Here is an 18,206-nt window from a genome sequence, read left to right as displayed (position 1 = left end):
CCCTACGTCAGTCCCACCATCCCAGGAATCAGTCTGATAAACATTTGCTGCACTCCCTCTATAGCAAGAACATCCTTCCGCACCAAACATCCCTGCTCCTGTACTCAAATCTTCTCATTATGAAGGCCAGCATAGCATTAGGGCCAGTCAAGGGCAGTAGTGGGAAGTTGTGCGTGGAGTCAGAGGAGATAGGAGAGGTACTAAATGAATGTTTTTTGTCAGTATTCACACAGGAAAAAGACAATGTTGTCGAGGAGAATACTGAGATTCAGGCTACTAGACTAGAAGGGCTTGAGGTTCATAAGGAGAAGATGTTAGCAATTCTGGAAAGTGCGAAAATAGATAAGTCCCCTGGGCCGGATGGGATTTATCCTAGGATTCTCTGGGAAGCTAGGGAGGAGATTGCTGAGCCTTTGGATTTGATCTTTAACTTATCTTTGTCTACAGGAATAGTGCCAGAAGACTGGAGGATAGCAAATGTTGTCCCCTTGTTCAAGAAGGGAAGTAGAGACAACCCCGGTAACTATAGACCAGTGAGCCTTACTTCTGTTGTGGGCAAAGTCTTGGAAAGGTTTATAAGAGATAGGATGTATAATCCTCTGGAAAGGAATAATTTGATTAGAGATAGTCAACACGGCTTTGTGAAGGGTAGGTCGTGCCTCACAGACCTTATTAAGTTCTTTGAGAAGGTGACCAAACAGGTGGACGAGGGTAAAGCAGTTGATGTGATGGAAATGGATTTCAGTAAAGCGTTTGATAAGGTTCCCCACGGTAGGCTACTGCAGAAAATACAGAGGCATGAGATTCAGGGTGATTTAGCAGTTTGGATCAGAAATTGGCTAGCTGGAAGAAGACAAAGGGTGGTGGTTGATGGGAAATGTTCAGACTGGAGTCCAGTTACGAGTAGTGTACCACGAGGATCTGTTTTGGGGCCACTGCTGCTTGTCATTTTTATAAATGACCTGGAGGAGGGCGTAGAAGGATGGGTGAGTAAATTTGCAGATGACACTCAAGTCGGTGGAGTTTTGGACAGTGTGGAAGGATGTTACAAGTTACAGAGGGACATAAAATAAGCTGCAGCGCTGGGCTGAGAGGTGGCAAATGGAGTTTAATGCAGAAAAGTGTGAGGTGATTCATTTTGGAAGGAATAACAGGAAGACAGAGTACTGGGCTAATGGTAAGATTCTTGGCAGTGTGGATGAGCAGAGAGATCTCGGTGTCCATGTACATAGATCCCTGAAAGTTGCCACCCTGGTTGAGAGGGTTGTTAAGAAGGCGTACGGTGTGTTAGCTTTTATTGGTAGAGGGATTGAGTTGAGGAGCCATGAGGTCATGTTGCAGCTGTACAAAACTCTGGTGCGACCGCATTTGGAGTATTGCGTGCAATTCTGGTCGCCACATTATAGGAAGGATGTGGAAGCATTGGGAAGGGTGCAGAGGAGATTTACCAGAATGTTGCCTAGTATGGAGGGAAGATTTTATGAGGAAAGGCTGAGGGACTTGAGGTTGTTTTCGTTCGAGAGAAGAAGGTTAAGAGGTGACTTAATTGAGGCATACAAGATGATCAGAGGATTAGATAGGGTGGACAGTGAAAGCCGTTTTCCTCAGCTGGTGATGTCTAGCACGAGGGGACATAGCTTTAAATTGAGGGGAGATAGATATAGGACAGATGTCAGAAGTAGGTTCTTTACTCAGAGAGTAGTAAGGGTGTGGAATGCCTTGCCTGCAACAGTAGTGGACTCGCCAACACTAAGGACATTCAAATGGTCATTGGATAGACATATGGACGATCAGGGAATAGTGTAGATGGGCTTTAGAGTGGTTTCACAGGTCGGCGCAACATCGAGGGCCGAAGGGCCTGTACTGCGCTGTAATGTTCTATGTTCTATTAGCCTTCTTTACCTCCTGCTGTACCTACACACTTACTTTCAGCAACTGTTGTACGAGCACACAGAGGTCGCATTGCACAGTCCCCTCTCTCAGCTTACAGCCATTCAGATAGTTGCCTGCATTCTTGTTTTAGTACCACAGTCACTCACATTTATAACACATTATGCTGCACCATCTGTGCATTAGTACAATCACTCGACATGTCACACCAAAACATCTCTAAATCCTCCTCATAGTTCACCCTCCCACCCAGCTTTGTGTCATCTGCAAATGTGAAGAGATTACATTTACTTCCCTCATCTGAATCATCAGTATATATTGTGAATAGCTGGGGACCCATCACCGATCCCGTTTATTCCTACACTTTATATCCAGTCTGCCAATCAGTTTTCTATCATCTCAATACATTATCCCCAATCCCATTTGCTTTAATTTTACACGCTTATCTCTTATGTGGGATTTTGTCGAAAGCCTTCTGAACGTTCAAATGAACTACATCCACTGGCTCCACAACGATGTGCCAGCCAGCAACACTCACATCCTGTGAATGAATAAAGATTAAAACATGGGGGCAGTATTCATTCTATATATTTATGTTAGAACCTATAATGGGGAAAGGTACCTTGAAATACAGATCAGAGTGAGGGAGGTGAAGAATGGAGTCTTGCTGAGCATTGTGTTTGCTCACAATTAAACATTTTTGTTTTTAGATGCAACACGGAACCTCTCAATTACTTCTCTTGATATGATTAATGCTTCATGGATCAATATAATTGAGGGGAATTCTACAGTGATAATCTGTTCTGTCGAGAGCTTCCCAGCTTCTAACCTGACGTGGAGACATCTTAATGTCACAATGAACAGAACAAGTTCCAACAATGAGCTGCCATTGGTGATTCCTCACATTACATCCAGGGACGCTGGAGACTATGTGTGTGTGGCAGAGAATGAACATGGAGCAGTGGAGGGGTCCATAACCATCATTGTGGAACGTGAGTGGACACAGATTTCAACATCTCACCAAAAAGAAAATAATTCAATAACTATTTGGGGTCGCTGGACATGCAGAAACACAGACACACAGGGCTGGATTCTCCAATTCTGAGGCTATGTCCGGAACATGTGCCTAATCTTGGGACGGAAAAGTCGGCGCCGCCCCTGTACCGATGGTCTGCCCAGTGGGGGGCTAGCAGCCGTGCCACGTAAAACCCCCAGCGTTCCCGACAGAAACGGCCGGAGAATTGCCGTATCCATGGCCGCGTATGCGCACAACGGCGACCTGCAGTGGTCGCGCCCTACAACATGGTGGCAGCTGCGCGTGGACCCGGCCTGCCAGATAGTGACCCCCTGTAAAACCCCCTTGCCACTCCTGGACTACCCCCCACCAGTTCACCAGCCCCCGCCGAATGCCCTCCGGCCAAGGGAACGGCACAGTCCGCAGCCGCCACGCGAGGTTGACGAAACCTCAGTCCACCCATCAGTGATCCACGCCGTCGGGAAGTCGGCCCATCGGGGATGGAGCATCGGGGGAGAGCCTTCAGGTGACATGCTGAGACCGTCCCAACAGCGTTCCGCGTACTCACCAAGCACGCCTTTTTGGAGGGGGCGGAGCATCCGAAAACAGGCGCTGCCCCCGATTTCGGAGTCAAAAGGGATTCTCCGCCCAATCGCCGAATGCGATTTCGCCATCGGCAATCGGTGAATCCCGCCTACTATCTCCAAACCTCCCGCAACCTTTCAGACCCTCCTTAAAACCTGCTTTTAATGATATGTATATAGTCAGGTTAGTGAATTGTTAATAATTACATCTCTGTGTAATTCAAACACTAGAGGGCATCACCGCTTCTCTGTATTTAAGTCAGACTCCGAGGGAAATCTTTTTTTTACAAGTTTAGTGCACTCAATTATATTTCTTCCCAATTGAAGGGCAATTTAGCGTGGCCAATCCACCTAGCCTGCACATCAATGGATTGTGGGGGCGAGACCCACGCAAACACAAAGAAAATGTGCAAACTCCACACGGACAGTGACCCAGAATCGAACCTGGGACCTCGGCGTCATGAGGCAGCAGGGCTAACCCACTGCGTCACCGTGCTGCCGGACTCTGAGGGAATTCTGGGAGAAGCTGGAAGGAGTAGCATAAGGAGAAAGCATGCTGAAAGCATAAGAAGAAAATTAGAGTAGATAAAGTTAATATGAGGTTAAATTATAGTGTAGTTAGTGACTATTTAGTTTATTGAGTACTGTAAGACAGGTTCAATATAACTTAATTATTATTTGTAGCTCAGAAGAGTTGCAAACTTCATTTAATTAATAGTATTAGAATAAAGGAGTTTTGTTTCAATCTTTTGATTGGTATATTCATTGTCAACACCACATTGGATCATTCTGGAAGAAAGGACGAAGAATGCAACATATTATCAAGAATGATAATATAACACTGCCTACTGACTGAGCGTTAGGTCACCAGAGCCTAATATCTCCTGATGTGACACGGGGTCAGATTCTGTTCTAAGGAGATGAGAAATGAAGGACTTGATTCCGGATGTTAGTGTCCGGGCAGCTGAAACCATGGCCGCCATTGGTGGAGCGATGGGAATGGGAGGATTTCCAAATATGGGCGGCACAGTAGCGTAATTGTCAGCACTGCTGCCTCACAGCGCCTGGGATCCAGTCAATTCCAACCTTGTGTGACTGTTTGTGTGGTGTTCTCCCCGTGACTGCGTGGGTTTCCTCCAGGTGCTCCGGTTTCCCTCCACAGTCCAAATGTGTGCAGGTCAGGTGGACTGGTCATGCTAAATTGCCCCTTAGTGGCCAAAATGTTTGTGAGGGTGACAGGGATAGAGTTGGAGAGTGAGCCCAGGTAGACTGCTCTTTCAGAGGGTTGGCGCAGACTCGATGGGCCAAATGGCCTTCTTCTGCACTGTATGGATTCTATAAGAGGCTGCAATTGGAGGGGCGCAGAGCTCATGGAGGCTTGTGGGGCATGGGGATGAGCTGCTGATTCTCCTCTGTTCCTGTTCCAGATCTCCCACAGGAGGCGGTGGTGTCCATCAGCAGATCCTCCGGTGGGATAACAGAGGGAAGCAATATCACATTAACCTGCTCCAGTGAAAGTGTCCCACCGATATCTCATTACACCTGGTTCAGGATCGAGGGGAACACCAGCACCCAGTTAAACACACGTAGCCGCACTCTCTCCTTCAATCCTGTAACACGGGAGAATGATGCAAGTTTCTACTGCACAGTGAGGAACCCACTGGGTAACAGCACCTCCAACATTACCCACCTGGATGTGCAATGTAAGCATTTAACTCTCTAGCGCTCAAAATCTTTGGAGAAAGAGATATATTGCTGTGGAATGCCTGAAATAAGGAGAGAAAGAGAGAGACACAGGGAGGGAATTCCAGAGCTTAGAGGCCCCAGGCAGCTGAAGGCATGGCCACCAATGGTGAAGTGATGGAAATTGGAGGATGTTGAAGAGGCCGGAATAGGAGGAAGGTAGAGATCTTGGAGGTTTGTTAGAGGATGGAGGAGATTAAAGAGATTTGGAAGTTTGCAGGGACTGGAGGACATTAGAGAGAGGGAGGTTGTAGGGGCTGGAGGAAGTGACAGAGATAGGGAGGGTTGTAGGGAATGGCAGAGGTGACAGAAATAGGGGGGTCTAGGGGCTAAAGGAGGTTACAGAGATATGGAGGGTTGTAGGATTCAAAGAGATTACAGAGATAGGGTGGGTTATAGGCACTGCAGGTGATTATATAAATAGGGGGTGTTGCAGGAGCTGGAGGACATTACAGAGATAGGGAGGGTTATAGAGGTTGGCGGAAGTTGCAGAGAAAAGGAGAGTTGTAGGGACTGGAGGAGGTTACAGAAATAGTGAGCGTTGTACTGGCTGGCAGAGGCGAAAGGGACTGGGGGTTTCTAGGGGCTGGTGGCGGCTACAGGTATGGGGGAGTGTAGGGGTTGTAGGAGGTTACCGAGATCAATAGGGTTTTAGGAGCTGGAGGGGGGTGCAGATATAGTGAGTGGTATAGTGACAGGAGGAGGTTACAGAGATAGGGAGGGTTGTAGGGATTGGAGAAGGTTACAGATATAGAGTGAGTAGTAGAGGCTGAATGAGGATACAGAGATGACCATGTAGGTCAGTGAACAACAGTGGGTGATGAGTGAACAGGACTCGGAATGAGTTAGGGATTAGCTGAAGTTTAGAGAGTTTGGAATTTGGGAGTCTGGGTTGGACAATTCTGGGATAGTTGAGTCTCAGGTAACAAAGGCACAGATGTGCGTTTCAGTGGTAAGAGATTCTATCTTACACTCTAACTCTGCTATGGCATTGTCTCAGTGTTGTCCTTCTCTCCTCAGATAAGCCAGAGATTTCCCGGGAGTCAGAGTGTAGCCGGAAGTCAGAAGGGGTCACCTGCATCTGTGTGGCCAACTCCAATCCACCCGGAGACCTCACCTGGCACCTGCCCCGTGCCAACATCAGTGATAATCAGACACATGGACGTTTGGTGTCATGGTGGGTCAGAGATGGGCATCTGGTGATTGGCTCCCTGATCCTGACAGGACCCCAGGATGAGGAGGAAGTGACGGCATCCTGCTCGGTTCGAAACCCACATGGGGAAGCCATGTTCAAGGTGTATCTGTGGGTCAAAGGTGAGAGAATGGTTCGGGATCGATCTCCACTCGGCTGGCTTGATCTCTAAACTCTAGAATTCCCTCCCTCACTCTCTCCACCTCTCTCCCCAGCTCCTTTAAGATTCTCTTTACAACTAACCTCTCTGACCATTGAGAACAGATCAGGATTGATAGAGAAATACTATTTCTGTGGGTTGGAGGAGTTCGGATTAAGGGTAGGATTTTAAAATTGACAGGCGGACCCTTCAGGTGTGAAATTAGGAAACACTTTGATTCTCAATGGGTGGGAGAAATCTGGAACATTCTTCCCCAAATGGAAGTTGATAATCAGTCAATTTGTTAATTTAAAAAATTAGATTGATAGATTTTATTTTTAATCAATGGTATTAAGGTGCGTGGGGCAAAGGTGATTAAATAGAATGAGGTCGCAGTTCAGTCGTGATCTCACTGAATGGTCAACCAAGCTATGTAGTGATCTGTACATCTGTATATACACAAGGGGTTAATGTAAATACACTACAACTAAGTAAACACTAGAGGGAGCACTAGAGATGTATAAATAAGCAGACGAAAGCCAGGATCTCACTCTTCACAGGAACGGAGGCTAGTGACCAGACACAGATAGCTCAGATGTAACATCTGGTATAAGCTTTGGAGAGAGAACTAACTTACTCAATAAAGCATTTGCTTCAACTGGAAGAAAACGAGCTTTATTCAGGCATAAGAAATAATATATGGTACCATGACTAGCTTCAGAAAGCTTACTAGACAGATTACACAAGATTCAGACAAAGAAAGATCGAAAAGAGAAGAAAACACGTACCGGACATTCGACGTGGGGAGGCTTCGCTGATTCGATGGAACTCGTTGGAACTCCACCGCAGCTGGAAACAACCGGTAATTTAAGTTATAACTGGAAAATCTTTAAACAAATGTTCCAAATTTATATTGTAGCTAATGATTTGAACACAGCTTCTGAAGAAACGAAAATGGCACTGCTACTAGCAGGATATCAAGCTAGAGAAATCTACAGCTCCTTTAATTACTTAGAAGTTGAAGACAACACAAAATTAAAAGTAACACTCGACAAATTTGAAGATCACTATAACACCAGCAATTATGCTGCTTTAAGAGACTCACTGGTAATGGACCAATTAATTTATGGACTCGGAGATGAAAGTTCAAGGCAAGCACTTTTAGAAGAAAAGGATTTAACATTAGAAATTGCTACACAAAAATGCCTTGATCATGAACAAAAGCAAAATCAGTACCTTGAGCCTTTACAGAGAAAAATCGGGGAAAAAATACTCCATGTGGCTGAGGCAGTTAAAATGGAGCCGCAGCACATTTTAAACGGCACTATAATGACTGGGGGCATTGCGCACATCCGCAAAAGACGCAAACCAAAAAAATTCTGTTCTGCGCATGTGCAGGAAACTGAAGCCGCACACGCGCAGTTGAGAAAAGACGCATTGGGCAAAGATCGTTCTGCGCATGCGCAAGCTGCGCATGCCCAATTGAAGAGAAAGCGCACAACGCCCGATGATCGATTTGTGCATGCGCAATCGATCAGCACGCATGACGTCATGAGCGTCACGATGCCGGAAGACTCAGACCACGGCCACTTAAAGGGGAAATGCCCAAAAATCACAAACAAGACTCTTAAAGGTACAAAATCCAAACTTTTTACCTTGAAAGGCAAAAGAATGCCTGAACTTCAATAAAAGGTTGAAAATACCTTTCGCAGCACCACAGAACTAGCAATTTGCAGCATTACAAGTTAAGAGCAAATTAACAAATCCAAAACTGATGAAGATGAGTTGTTAATAAAAAGTGAAACGCTAAAAAAACAAATCCAAAACCACAGAAGATGATTTGTTTATCAAAGAATACTACTCAGACATGACTGAGTTGTTCGGATATGATCATAATAGCATCAGCAACACGGTTGAAAAGCTCATGGTAGGTGAATCCAATACCATGATGCAATGGCAGATCGTCAATACATTGGATGACAGCAACCTGTCAAATAGCCAAGAAGAAAACAAAGCCCACAGAGAGTACTGACCGACTCCATTGAGAGAGCACAGATCGACTCCACAGAGAGCACACTGCAAGACTCCACACAGTGAGTGATGAAAGACTCCACAGAGAGAGTGACGCAAGCCTTCACAGAGAGCTCGTTGAAAGACTCCAGAATGGAAGCAATTAAAGACTCCAGAGTGATAACCATGCATGAAGAAGACTATGCAGGTCTATCCACCTTATTTCAGCAACCAGAAGCAGACTATGAAAGTTTACCCAGCTCATTTGAACAACAAGAAGACGATGAATGTCCAATCACTCGATGTGCGAATGGTGATACAGTGATCACAATCAGCATACACTATGTGCAAGATCACAGCGAGACTGACAGATCTCAGCTCGTCCGTACAGAAGCACCCGACAATCAAAGTAAAACAACTCTTGAGTCCAGTGAGACTGCATCAATTAAAACCTCATCCACTCTTGACAACCTACAAAATACTGAAATCCTGACGATGTTGACTCCAGAAGAGGAGCACCAAGAGATCAACGATGAAGCAAATCAGCCACAAATGACTCCAGAAGAGGAGCTCCAAGCGATCAACGATGAAGCAACTCAAGCAGAATTTATTCCAGAAGAGGAGCATCAAGGAATCAAAGAGGAATCATATCAACCACAAATAACTGATGTCATCAGGATCATCAGATCACTCTCACAATCCTCATATCAAAACGCTCAATGAAACATCAGATACCACAAAGGACAGTGATACCAATAACTTTGAGAATGACTCAAATTATCCACACGGAACAGTCATTGAGCGCAACAAGAACAACAGCAAAAACTACAAGAAGCACGACAAAAACGAGAACAACAACAGAAACAACAAAAACAACTCCAAGAACAAAAATGAAAATAACGCACACGACAGAAACAATAAAAACAACAATGAAACAATGACCTGCACAACATGGTACAACTCTGCACATGAGGGACAATGTAACAGCACAGTCCAAAACGATGGCAAGAATACAAGTATAACATGACATGGCAACGAATCAGACGAATTCATATTTGCTCCACAACAAACCAGCAAACCAGTTTTCAAGGCAGATGACATACAGAATCAACACCGCAAGCACAGGAAAAAGTCCAGGTCTGACAACAAACATGACATACAGAATCAATACCGCAAGCACAAGAAAATGTCCAGGTCAGACAACAAGTGATTCGACAATTCAAACACCTCATGATGACTTGTTAGGGACTTATACACAAGAACACTGGCGACGTTCACAAAGACATCATAATGTCAACAACACCACTTCAACAACAGAAGAAGAAAGAAACTCAACCAACTAAATGTGTCAAATTTAGACTCACAAATGTTTTTAATGTAAAGATTGGACTCATAAATATTAATTGGCTTTGTACAATCATCAATATCATCACAACTTGTACATATCATCATTTATCTACCTGTTTTGTACAATTTCCCTGACCACCATACAGAAAATAAGCAAAATGAAAAAAGGGGGATGTAGTGATCTGCACATCTGTATATCCACAAGGGGTTAATGTAAATACACTACAACTAAGTAATCACTGGAGGGAGCACTAGAGATGTATAAATAAGCAGATGAAAGCCAGGATCTCACTCTTCACAGGAACAGCAGCTAGTGACCAGACACAGACAGACAGACAGCTCAGATGTAATATCTAGTATAAGCTCTGGAGAGAGAATGAACTTATTCAATAAAGCATTTACTTCAACGGAAGACTACGAGCTTTATTCGGACAAAAGAAATAATATAGGCTTGAGGGGCTGAATGGCCTCCGGTGCCCCTATGATCCTTCCTGTGGTCCAATGTGGCTCAGGGTCAATTTATTGGCAGAGTGGGCAGTGGGAAACTGGAGGTTGGCTCGCTATTACCTTGATAAATATTATATATGTAAAAGTTACATGTATTACATTAAGATGGAAAAGTTCCATTCATGAATTGGTCCACATTGAAGTTGTTTTGATGTGTGGTCACTGTTTGGAATGAAGGAAACATGGCTGCTGACTATCGCACAGCAAGATCCCACACACAGCCGTGTGATAATGAACTGATAATTTTTTCAATGATGTTGGTTGATACGCTGATAGAGATTATATACAAACGTTGGGTCACTAATAGCCCTTCCTCAAAGGGAACACCTCATTTTTACCCAGTCTGGGTGTATGTGTGACTCCAGTCTCAAAACACCAACGTGGTTAATTATTAACCGTCCTCTGAACTGGTGTCTCAGTTTGTGTCAAACCAGTGGTTCAGGCGGAAGACCCCCCTCTTCCCCTTCTCAAGCGGATACCAGGAATGGATGATAAATGTCGACATTGTCCGAGAATAAATATTTAAATATTGAGTGAGCATATCGCTCCTCGAGCGACATAAGCGAATCATTGTAAAAGTGTGGCAAATTGATCAACGGTTGTTTTTACAGATAGAGACTTCAGTGAATGGACAGTAGGATTGCTCATGGCTGGAATCATACTCTGTGCTTTTGTGGATGGAATCTTAATCTTCATGTATGTGAAGAAGTAAGTCTGAACTCGATGTTTTATTTGACATTTTACTAAATATTTATTTCAATCTTTCTTCCTCAGTCAGTGATTCTTTTCCGTGGTTTAAGCGCCATTGGCCTCTCCCATATGTGGTCTCTTTATCCCTAATGACCTGGAGTGTGTCTTTCATTGTCCTGTGTCCAGATGAAGACTAAAATTGGTGGGCGTTACGGGAAGCACTGATGCTTCACTGTGCCAGGGATCACTGTCTGTGCGGAGTCTGCACGTTCTCTCCGTGCCTACGTGGGTTACCTCCGGATGCTCCGGTTTCCTCCCACAAGTCCCGAAAGACGTGCTGTTAGGTGAATTGTACATTCTGAATTCTCCCACAGTATACCCGAACAGGGGCCGGAGTGTGGCGACGAGGGGATTATCACAGTAACTTCATACTTGTGACAATAAAAGATTATTGTTAATGTAAGCCTACTTGTGACCCTAATAAAGATTATTATTATCATTATTAAGTTATGATCTGGAAGACGCTGCCTGAATGGGCAAAGGAAGCAGATTCAACAGGAACTTTCAAAAGGGTAATTGGATAAATACTCAAAGGGGAAAGATTTGTACATATTTAGAGGAAAGTGGGAGAGGATGGGGAATAAAGGTCATGATATTATAATGATAGAATACCTTCAACATATTTACTGAACACAAGGCACCAATCACTTCTGAGGTAAACAAATGATGGGTTCATTTAATAAAAGCAAATTACTGTGGATGCTAGAATCTGAAACCAAAAAGAAAATGCTGGAAAATCTCAGCAGGTCTGGCAGCTTCTGTAGGGAGAGAAAAGAGCTAACGTTTCGAGTCCAGTGACTCTTTGTCCAAGTGTAAGCTCGTTTCTCTCCTTACAGATGCTGCCAGACCTGCTGAGATTTTCCTGCATTTTCTTTTTGGTTGATGGGTTCATTTATTGAGACTAGTCACTTAAGAACAGTCATACATAGGGACACAACTTGAAGATATCCGAACTGTGTGTGTGTGCTCTGCTCAAAGCAAAAGTGAAACTTTAACTGGATCACATGACAAATGTTGACAAATGTTCACGCTGTTGTGCTGATATCCTTTAATGACAAATTACAATACCCCCCTTTCTTTTCAAGGCTACATGCCCCCCACCCCCCCCTACCCCGGCCTGATCCCTACTTCTTAAAAACTATAACCATTTACAATACATGATTATATTTGGGTACTACTTCGGAACAGCATAAAACAGGTTCACCAATGAGTCTCTAAAGCAAGCATAGAGGTAATCTGCTGCTACACCCAGATTCTGTAATGGGAACCTTGTCTGAAGGTTTCTTTAATCACACACCGTGATCTGTGGCGTTGTTATTCTTGGATGTTAATCTGAATAAATGATCCTACAAGATGTCACTCATGGTTGGTGCCTTTATTGCAGAAAAACACTCATCTCTTACTTCCTGTTGCACTTGGGTATTGTTCCTGATTTCAACAAAGAACAATACAGCATAGGAAAAGGCTCTTCAGCCCTCCAAGCCTGGAACGGTCATGATACCAACCTTGGCTAAAACCCTCAGCACTTCCTTGTGCCGTATCCCTCTATACCCATGTGTTTGTCAAGATGCCTTTTGAACGCCGTTAATGTATCTGCTTCCACAACCTCCCCTGGGAACACGTTCCAGACACTCATCACCCTCTGCATAAAAAACCTGCCTCGCACATCTCCTCGAAACCTTACCCCATGGACCTTAAACCTATGCCCCCTGGTGACTGACCCTCCACCCTGGGAAAGAGTGCCTGCCCATCCACTCTATCCACCTGTATTGCCACTTTCAAAGATCTGTGGACCTGCATGCCCAGATCTTTCTGACTTTCTATATTCCTAAGAGTTTTGCCATTTACGGTATATTTCCCCTAATGTTGGACCTACGAAAATGCATTACCTCACATTTGTCTGCATTAAACTCCATTTGCCATTTCTCTTCCCAAGTCTCCAACCTATCTATGTCCTGCTGTATCCTCTGACAATCCTCAACACTGTCTGCCATTTCATTTGGGATTGTGTCCGAGATGCAAAAGGTCCAGATGGTGGTTGAAGAGCTGGAATGGATCTGATTTGTCCTCTGTTCCATCAAGTTGAGCCGATGAATGTGGAAGTTTAACCTGATTCTGAACCGGTCTTCCAATGTAGTCCAAATCATTTGGGGATCCATTGACTCTTTTGCTGTTGATGCTGATGTGTTTAGCCTGTGGAGACCTTTGTTCCCAATTGTAAGGCAAATTTTCAATTTGGATAGTCGGTCCGCAGCAACTTAATTCAAATTGGGGAGTTTAGCGGACATTTTGACAACATTCCTTTGACCTTCCTCCTCCTACAGTTCCTGGGATGAGAGTCACTCTGGCTGCTTTCATGAACCTTTCCCAAGCTCAGGCCACAAAGACAAGTTTGTGATGGGAACACACAACCAAATAATTGCATCTTTATTTTTTATTCAATCATAAATGGGGATAAAGGGGAAGATGTCTGAGCTGTGGGTGTGTACTCTGCTTAAAACAAAAGTAAACAAAGACAGGATCACGTGACACACTTCCGTTCGAGTGATGTCATGCTCACATCCCTAAAAGGCATATCACAACAAGAGACAGTCCAGTGCGGGGATACGGTTACAGTGAGATCTATGTGTGTCCTGTACTGACTCCCTGATATATGATAACCACAGTGTGATATTGTGTTATTGCAGGAGGAAGGCAGCGACTGAGGAGAGAGATTCAGAGGCCAGTGACATTGCATTGAGCCCCAGTCCACTCACGGTGAAGAACCAGGTACAGGAGCTGTTTACACTCACTTCAAAGCTTCAGTCTCAGTGTGTAGACATTACGGCCGCGATTCTCCAAAATCCCGGCTAAGTGTTGACGCCAGCGTAAATACCGGAGTGTTTCATGCCGGCGTCAACGGGCCTCTTGGCCCAGCGATTCAGTGGCTAACAGAGGGCCAGCATGGCGCCGGAGTGCTGTACACAGCTCTGGCACTGATACGCGGCCCTGTACTGCCGGTGGGGTCCGCGTATGTGCGTGGTGGCCGTTTCCGCGCCGACACCGCGCAACATGGCTTAGTGACACAGCGACTTGGCGCGGAAGAAGGTAGCCCCCCCCCGCCGATCGCGCACCCGCCGATAGGTAGCCCCCGATCACAGGCCTAGCCGTCGTGGAGACCCCCCCCCCCCCCCAGAGTCTGATCCCCCCCCCCACCAGGACGGCCAGCATGGCCACAGGTCCGCGCTCCCGCCGGGTGGAACCAGGTTGGAATCACGGCAACGGAACTCGGTGGGAACTCGGCCAGTCGATCACGGAGAATCGCCACGGGGGCCGTTTTCAACGGGCGTCAGCCGCGCGCACTGGCGCCGATTCTCTGGTCCAGGGCTCGGAGAATCACGGCCCACCTGTCCCAGATGAGATACCCAGAGATTTATATCTGTGGATTCAACAATGCTTCAGGCTGTCTCTCTCTCCCCCCTCCCTCTCTCTCGCTCCATCTATCACTCCCTCAATCTCTCTGAGCCAGGAGATTGTGAATTTGATCCACATTCCAAAAATTTGATTCAAAGCCGACACTTGGCATAGCGAATACGGATGGAGCTTTGGATTGTAAGTGGGTCGGTACTGAGTGAGCTCTGCACTGTCGGTGGGTCAGTATTGAGTGAGATCTGCACTGTCGGGAGGTCAGTACTGAGGGAGTGCTGCACTGTCGGTGGGTCAGTACTGAGGAACTGCTACACTGTTGGAGGGTCAGCACTGAGGAAGTATAGCACTGTTGGAGGGTCAGCACTGAGGAAGTACAGCACTGTTGGAGGGTCAGCACTGAGGAAGTGATGCACTGTTGGAGAGTCAGGACAGAGGGAGCGCTGCACTATCAGAGGGTCAGGACTGAGGAAGTACTGCACAGTTGGAGGGTCAGTATTGAGGAAGAACTGCACTGTCAGAGGGTCAGTGGTGAGGGAGTGTTGCACTAGCAGAGGGTCAGTACTGAGGGAGTGCTGCACTGTCGGAGAGTCAGTACTGAGGGAGTGCCGCACTGTCAGAGGGTCAGTACTGAGGGAGTGCTGCACTGTCGGAGTGTCAGTATTGAGGGAGTGCTGCACTGTCAGAGGGTCAGTACTGGGGAGTGCTGCACTGTCAGAGGGTCAGTTCTGAGGGAGTGGTGCACTGTCAGAGGGTCAGTACTGAGGGAGTGCTGCACTGTCAGAGGGTCAGTACTGCGGGAGTGGTGCACTGTCAGAGGGTCAGTACTGAGGGGGTGCTGCACTGTCAGAGGGTCAGTACTGAGGGAGTGCTGCACTGTCAGAGGGTCAGTACTGAGGGAGTGCTGCACTGTCAGAGGGTCAGTACCGAGGGAGTGCTGCACTGTCAGAGGGTCAGTACTGAGGGAGTGCTGCACCGTCTGAGGGTCAGTACTGAGGGAGTGCTGCACTGTCAGGGGGTCAGTACTGAGGGAGTGCTGCACTGTCAGAGGGTCAGTACTGAGGGAGTGCTGCACTGTCAGAGGGTCAGTACTGAGGGAGTGCTGCACTGTCAGAGGGTCAGTACTGAGGGAGTGCTGCACTGTCAGAGGGTCAGTACTGAGGGAGTGCTGCACTGTCAGAGGGTCAGTACTGAGGGAGTGGTGCTCTGTCAGAGGGTCAGTACTGAGGGAGTGGTGATCGAGAACGCAGTGGCACTCAAATCCCAAGAATGTTATTGGAACATGATGCTTCATGACTCAGGTGATTGTGAGAAAGAAAGAGAGAAAGAGAAATTAGTAGAAAGTGTGAAGGAGAGAGAGAGAACCCAAATGGGAAAATGGATGAGAATGTTTTTTATAATTTCTTTCCCCAATTAAATGCAAGTTAGTGTGGCCAATCCATCTACCTTGCGTATATCTGGTTGTGGGGGTGAGACCTGCGCCGAAACTCAACACGTACAGTGACCTGGGGCCGGGATCAAACACGGGTCCTCGGTGCCATGAGACAGCAGTGCTAATTACTGCACCATCTCAGAGAGAGAGAAAGTTTGTTAGGAATTGCGAGAGAAAAAAGGAGAGCATGGGGGAGAGGGTGAGAGACACAGTGAGATCGCGAAATTGAGAGGGGAAAGGTGCGGCAGAGAAAGGCACAGAGACAGAGGGAGAAAGAGGTTGAGAGAGGGAAGGAAAGAGGGATTCATTGAACCATGACAGACACAATGGCCGGGATTCTGCCGGAATTGGCAGAATGGCCCGTACCGGCGCCAAGAGCGGCGTGAACCTCTCCGGTGTCGGGCCGCACAGAAGTTGCGGAATCCTCTGCACTTCCGGGGGCTAGGCCGGCACTGGAGGGGTTTTCGCCGCGCCAACCGGCGCTGAAGGCCCGCCGCCACCCGGCGCGAGTTGCCGCATGCGCAGGACTGCCGGCGTGTTTCCTGCGCATGCGACCGGGGTTTCTTCTCCGCGCCATCCACCGCGGAGCCTTACGGTGGCCGGCACGGAGGGAAAGAGTGCCCCCACGGCACAGGCCTGCCCGCAGATCGGTGGGCCCCGATCGTGGGCCAGGCCACCATGGGGGGCCCCCCCCCACCGGGGCCGGATCCCCCCGCGCCCCCCCGAGGACCCCGCTAGACGGCCGACAAGCCAGGTCCCGCCGGGATGGACCATGTCCATTTCACGCCGGCGGGACTGGCCAGAAACGCGCGGCCGCTCGGCTCATCGGGGCCCAGAGAATTGCCGGGGGGGGGGCCGCTGCCAACAGCCCCCAACCAGCGCGATGTGATCCCCACCCGAAAACCGGCGCCGGAAAATTCGGCAGCCGGTGTCGGAGCGGCGGGACGGGATTCACGCCGCCCCCGCCCCCGGCGATTCTCCAACCCGGCGGGGGGTTGGAGAATCCCGCCTAATAATTGAACCCTATCAGTGCCAGTAAATGATGTGAGAATGGCTTCCGGTTTCACTTCTCTGTAGGGTAAACAGAACAGGCTGCTTACTGACCCCCGGAACACAACCAGAGACACAAATGGAGAGGGGGACACACCAGCTCCACCAGGTCACTCTGAAGATGCAGTGGGAGGATCTGCTGGTCATGGGAATACTGACAAACACGACAACCTTCTCTACGCCAACATCATCTTCATGAAGCCGCCCAGTGGTGATGGGACTGTCTCCAGGGAAGAGGATACGGAATATGCGCAGATCAGATTTCAGCAGAACTGAATGTGAAACAGGGGGAGTGGGTGTGGAGTGTCTGAAGCCAATGTGGTCAAATATGGAAAAAGATATGATGTTTCTCAACTTTTGTATCAGTTCTGAACGTGCTTTCTGAATGCTACACCCTTTCCCAGGCTGACAGAGATTGCAAAAAGCTTATGAATTCTGTATAATTTTACATCTTTTAATACAAGCAATTAAAACGCTCAGAGTGTTCTGTGCAGTTTTAAAATAAATATCATAGTCTGGTAAACAATTCCGATCTCCAAGTCAGCGTTTCCTGTTGTCACATGTCCTTGTCATTATTTAAATTCCTCTGCGTTCATTTGTAATGGAAAGTTTGATGTAAACACTGTTTTTTTTTAAATATATTTTATTCAAAATTTTTGGCCAACCATAACAGTACATTGTGTATCTTTTACACAGTAATATAACAATATAAATAACAATGGCCAGTTTTTTAAACAAGAAATAAATAATATATAAACAACATCAAAATTAAAAAACAAAACTAAATGGCAACTGCCTTGTCCCAAATAAATACTCTCCAAAAATACAATTCAGCAGTCCAGTATACAATTACCTATAACAACAACCTATACATATTATACTTATACACTAACATCCCTGAGAGTCCTTCAGGTTCCTCTCCCCCCCCCCCCCCCCTCCCTGGGTTGCTGCTGCTGTCTTCTTCTTTTCCATTCCCTCTATCTTTCTGTGAGGTATTCGATGAACGGTTGCCACCGCCTGGTGAACCCTTGAGCCGATCCCCTTAGGACGAACTTAATCCGTTCCAGCTTTATAAACCCTGCCATGTCATTTATCCAGGTCTCCACACCCGGGGGCTTGGCTTCCTTCCACATCAACAGTAT

At 46.7% G+C, this 18,206-nt stretch overlaps 1 protein-coding gene across 4 annotated transcripts in view; it reads left to right on the top strand.

Annotated features, from left to right (window-relative positions):
• Positions 1 to 17,590, top strand: part of LOC140387199 (sialic acid-binding Ig-like lectin 10) — a 67,791-nt gene extending 50,201 nt beyond the window's left edge. For 3 of the 4 annotated variants that reach the window (XM_072470181.1, XM_072470180.1, XM_072470178.1), the window contains 6 exons: positions 2,601 to 2,882; positions 4,917 to 5,192; positions 6,253 to 6,546; positions 11,039 to 11,135; positions 13,865 to 13,946; positions 17,092 to 17,590. In XM_072470181.1, the coding sequence (XP_072326282.1) occupies positions 2,601 to 2,882; positions 4,917 to 5,192; positions 6,253 to 6,546; positions 11,039 to 11,135; positions 13,865 to 13,946; positions 17,092 to 17,340 (1,280 nt within the window). In that variant the 3' untranslated portion in view covers positions 17,341 to 17,590. The remainder of the gene's footprint in view (positions 1 to 2,600; positions 2,883 to 4,916; positions 5,193 to 6,252; positions 6,547 to 11,038; positions 11,136 to 13,864; positions 13,947 to 17,091) is intronic. The other variant, XM_072470179.1, reaches the window with a different exon arrangement.
• The last annotated feature ends 616 nt before the right edge of the window (positions 17,591 to 18,206 follow it).

The sequence above is a fragment of the Scyliorhinus torazame genome, chromosome 12, assembly GCF_047496885.1.
Source record: "Scyliorhinus torazame isolate Kashiwa2021f chromosome 12, sScyTor2.1, whole genome shotgun sequence".
In the NCBI taxonomy this organism is placed as follows: domain Eukaryota; kingdom Metazoa; phylum Chordata; class Chondrichthyes; order Carcharhiniformes; family Scyliorhinidae; genus Scyliorhinus; species Scyliorhinus torazame.
The sequence above is the reverse complement of the archived record's forward strand: the minus strand, read 5'-3'. Positions and strand labels throughout refer to the sequence as shown.